Source organism: Anomaloglossus baeobatrachus, chromosome 5, assembly GCF_048569485.1.
Source record: "Anomaloglossus baeobatrachus isolate aAnoBae1 chromosome 5, aAnoBae1.hap1, whole genome shotgun sequence".
Classification (NCBI taxonomy): domain Eukaryota; kingdom Metazoa; phylum Chordata; class Amphibia; order Anura; family Aromobatidae; genus Anomaloglossus; species Anomaloglossus baeobatrachus.
In genome coordinates this window covers 590324786-590329344 of record NC_134357.1, presented here as the reverse complement: position 1 = coordinate 590329344, position 4559 = coordinate 590324786, and the positions used below count along the sequence as shown (strand labels likewise).

General features: G+C 46.3%; 1 protein-coding gene across 1 annotated transcript; it reads left to right on the top strand.

The window, feature by feature from the left end:
* Positions 1–1179: 1179 nt before the first annotated feature.
* LOC142313168 (tripartite motif-containing protein 14-like) lies at positions 1180–3514 on the top strand. Its single transcript, XM_075352155.1, has 2 exons — positions 1180–1302; positions 2018–3514. Exons 1-2 carry the CDS (start codon positions 1180–1182, stop codon positions 3512–3514), a joined length of 1620 nt encoding a protein of 539 aa, XP_075208270.1.
* The last annotated feature ends 1045 nt before the right edge of the window (positions 3515–4559 follow it).

Here is a 4559-nt window from a genome sequence, read left to right as displayed (position 1 = left end):
TAGTCCAGTAATGATAATCTCCTGCTGACAAAACACTAATAAGTGATACATCGTTGGAATCAGGTTCTCAGCCCCTACATTGTGCTGTTCTCAGATTAAATAGCAAAATCCCCCTTTAAGGATTCATTGCTGTTTACGGGACTCCTCTAGAAGTAAATAGAGGGCGATTAGACAGCGGGCCACGTCTATCGGCTACGTATGCCATATTCTGTGGATATCAATCTTTCAGTTTCTGCTAGGGAAGGTAAGTATTGGTCATTGACCCTTCGAGAGGCCTCAAGCATGGACCGTTCAGGAGTTGTCGTGATTTCTTCTTTTCTGGAAATCTCAAGCATGGACAGTTTAGAAGGTGTCGTGATCTCTTCTTTTCTGGAGACCTCAAGCATGGACCGTTTAGAAGGTGTCATGGTCTCTTCTTTTCTGGAGATCTCATGCATGGAAAGTTTAGAAAGTATTGTGAGCTCTTCTTTTCTGGAGACCTCAAGCATGGACCGTTCAGGAGGTGTCGTGATCTCTTCTTTTCTGGAGACCTCAAGCATGGACAGTTTAGAAGGTGTTGTGGTCTCTTCTGTTCAGGAGACCTCAAGCATGGACCGTTCAGGAGGTGTCGTGATCTCATCTTTTCTGGAGACCTCATGCATGGACAGTTTAGGAGGTGTCATGATTAGGGATGATTGAATACCTCAAATATTCGGCTTCACGAATATTTTCCGAATAGATCGCTGGTTTTTGACTATTTGCGAATATTCAATGCGCAATGTAAGTCTATGGGAAACCCGAATAACAACTATTCGGAACTATTTGGGCTTCCCATACACTTATATTGCGCATCGAATATTCGCATAGCCGCGACCTATTTGGAAAATATTCGCAAAGCCGAATATTTGAGGTGTTCGATCATCCCTAGTCATGATCTCTTCTTTTCTGGAGACCTCAAGCATGGACATTTCAGGAGGTGTCATGATCTCTTCTGCAGACCTGAAGCATGGACAGTTTAGAAGGTGTCATGATCTCTTCTGTAGATCTGAAGCATGGACAGTTTAGAAGGTGTCATGATCTATTCGTTTCTGGAGTCCTCAAGCATGGACAGTTTAGGAGGTGTCACGATCTCTTCTTTTCTGGAGACCTCAAGCATGGACATTTCAGGAGGTGTCGTGATCTCTTCTGCAGACCTCAAGCATGGACAGTTTAGAAGGTGTCATGATCTATTCGTTTCTGGAGTCCTCAAGCATGGACAGTTTAGGAGACGTCATGATCTCTTCTTTTCTGGAGACCTCAAGCATGGACATTTCAGGAGGTGTCGTGATCTCTTCTGCAGACCTCAAGCATGGACAGTTTAGAAGGTGTCATGATCTCTTCGTTTCTGGAGTCCTCAAGCATGGACAGTTTAGGAGGTGTCACGATCTCTTCTTTTCTGGAGACCTCAAGCATGGACATTTCAGGAGGTGTCATGAGCTCTTCTTTCTGACTGTCTCATAATTGATGTTGATGAATCACTGCATGAAATTGGGGTGTTTTTTTTAAAAAAAATTCTTGCCCATGATCAAAAAATGATTCAATTTTTACATTACATGGAAGGATGGATGACTTAGTCATTGAATCGAAGGCTTCTAAGAAAGGTTGCCATGCTATGTTGTAGGATCCATCTGCGGAGGTTTCCATCAGCTTCTGCTGTTGGATGGAGATTTGAACCAGATTTGAAATCTCAAAAATTATCAACCAGGAAAATGTTTGGTTTCCGTTTCCCCAAATGCGGTATGTAGTGTGCATGGAAATACATGTCATGTGGATATCTACAATAATCTGCTGTATGGGTCAAAGTCAGTTACATAACAAGGGCAAAAAAATATCTTGTCTTCTAGATCTTCATTTTCTTCCTTGTCTTCAGTGGTTGTTTTTAGAAAGTTTTTGCTCCAGGGCATATCAAAGTAGAGCGTTGACAGAATGCAAATTTGCCCTAGATATCTTCCCCTCCCCTCAGGTACAAAAAGAGAAAGCACAAGAATCATAAGTTTAGTTGAGACAATTTGATGCCTTGGACATGTCCGTCATGGAGGCCACCTACTCCAACGTTCTTCCCAATGATGGAGACTCTCGAAGCCCAAGCCATGCCGGTAACATCTACATTCATGGCTTCAATCTAAAACCAAGAAATGAAGTTTATGAGTCTATTTTGTGGCAAAACAAGGTGGAGAACAATAGAGACCAAGAAGACACAGAAGTCTCCTGCACCTACTGTGTCCACCAGTCTGTCCCGGCGGTAAAGTCGTGTACCTTGTGTGAAGCTTCACTTTGCCGTATACACCTGAAAGTGCACAGCAAGTCGGTGGAACACGTTTTCATGGCTCCCACGAAAACGTTTGGGAAAGCCGTAGATGTAAAATGTGCTATACATGACGAAGTTCTGAAATACTACTGCTTCGAAGACTCTTCGTGTGTCTGTGTCTCGTGTTGTCTCGCTGGAATACACAAGAATCACCAGTTTGAACCATTGGCCGATGCTTGTGCCAGGAAGCAAAAGGACTTTAAAGACATGTTGGAGATATTACTCATACAGAAAATAGAGACTGATGCGAGAGCCCAGACGTTGCTAAGTCAGAGGATGACCATCAGAGAAAAAGCCAACAATCTGTCGGCCAAAGTCAGCGACCTGTTCACCAGCCTTCGGTACCAGATGCACAACTTGGAGCTGACAATCCTCAACGAGATTGCCAAGGAGGAGAGCAAAGTCTCAGAACCCATCTCCCTTCTCCTCGAAAAAGTTGAAAGACAGAAGGACGATCTCTTCACAAACATAAGGTTACTCGAGAACCTGTGCAACATATCCAACCCCATCACCGTCTTACAGAAGTCGAAAGAAAACCAAGCTGACCAATTTTTTCCAAAAAGCAGACCGAGCCTGCTGTGTGATCCCGAAGAGCTGGATGAAGGTCTTATCTTGGTGACTCTGCAAAGATCCTTAGAAGACATTATGGTTTGCATGAAGACCTGGCATTGGACGTCTGACGTGACCATGGATGTCAGCACGGCGGCCAACGACGTCTATGTCTCCGGGGACAAAAAAACTGCCTCCTGGTCCAAAATCAACCAACGCCGAGAGAAGACCTTGTCGAGGTTTAAGAGTTACCAGGTAATGAGCGCAGAGAGTTTTTCTTCGGGGCGACATTACTGGGAAATCGAGGCCAGCAATACTGGGAAGTGGATCATGGGACTGTGTTATCCCAGTATGGACAGGAAAGGAGAACTGTCCGTCATCGGAAATAATGATAAATCCTGGGGCCTGGGGTATATAGACAATAAGCTAAAACTGATGCATGACCGAACGGAGAAGCATTTCAACAGTATGTTATCCTGTAAAAGGGTTGCGGTGTATCTGGACTATGAGGTGGGGCAGATGTCCTTCTACGAGATATCGGAGGGCATAAGACACATCCACACCTTCTTCACCACCTTCACCGAGCCCGTCCATGCTGTGTTTTGGGTATCTCACGGCTGGCTGAGGGTCACCAGTTAAGAGCCTTAGTCTTTGGATTATTATTACACTTTGGTTAGGGCCCACCTGGGGATTCTCCTGCCCTCCGGTGGGCAAGTCCCCAGGTGGCTGTTCTTTTTATCTCTGTGTTTTATTATACTATTCTTGTTTGTGAATATATATTTATGTATAACAACAGTATATCGAGATTTTGTTGAATGCTTATTAGTAATAACTAGAAGGTGGCCCGATTCTACGCATCGGGTATTCTAGAATTTACGTATTGTGTAGTTCATGTATGATTTTTGTTATATATATAGATGTTGTTGTGTGTAGTTACCAAGTGTTTGTGTAGGGCGCTGTACATGTTCTGAGTGTCGCGGGGGGTGAGAGCGGTGTTGTATGTGTGTTGCGTGTGTTGCGTTGTTTGTGGAGCGCTGTGTGTCTGTAGCGTTGTGTGTGTGTGTGTGTTGTGCGGTTTGTGTGGGTGTGGTGTGTTTTGGGGGGAGGTATGTTTTGAGCAATGTGTGTGTTGTGCAGTATGTGCGTATATTTGTGTGTGCAGCGTTGTCTGTGTGTGTGGGTGTCTGTGTAGGGCGTTGTTTGTGATTCCTAGTGTGTGTGTGTTGTGCAGTGCGCGTGTGTGTGTGTGTTGGGGGGAGGTGTGCACCTCCCATCGTGCTCCATCCTCCATGCTGCGCACCCCCCATCGTGCTGCATCCCCCATGCTGCGCACTCCCAAACGTGCTCCATCCGCCATGCTGCGCACTCCCAAACGTGGTCCATCCGCCATGCTGCGCACTCCCAAACGTGCTCCATCCGCCATACTGCGCACTCCCCATCGTGCTGCATCCCCCATGCTGCGCACTCCCAAACGTGCTCCATCCGCCATGCTGCGCACTCCCCATCGTGCTCTATCCGCCATGCTGCACACTCCCAAACGTGCTCCATCCGCCATGCTGCGCACTCCCAAACGTGCTCCATCCGCCATGCTGCGCACCCCCTATCATGCTCCATCCGCCATGCTGCGCACTCCCAAACGTGCTCCACCCGCCATGCTGCGCACTCCGAAACGTGCTCCATCCGC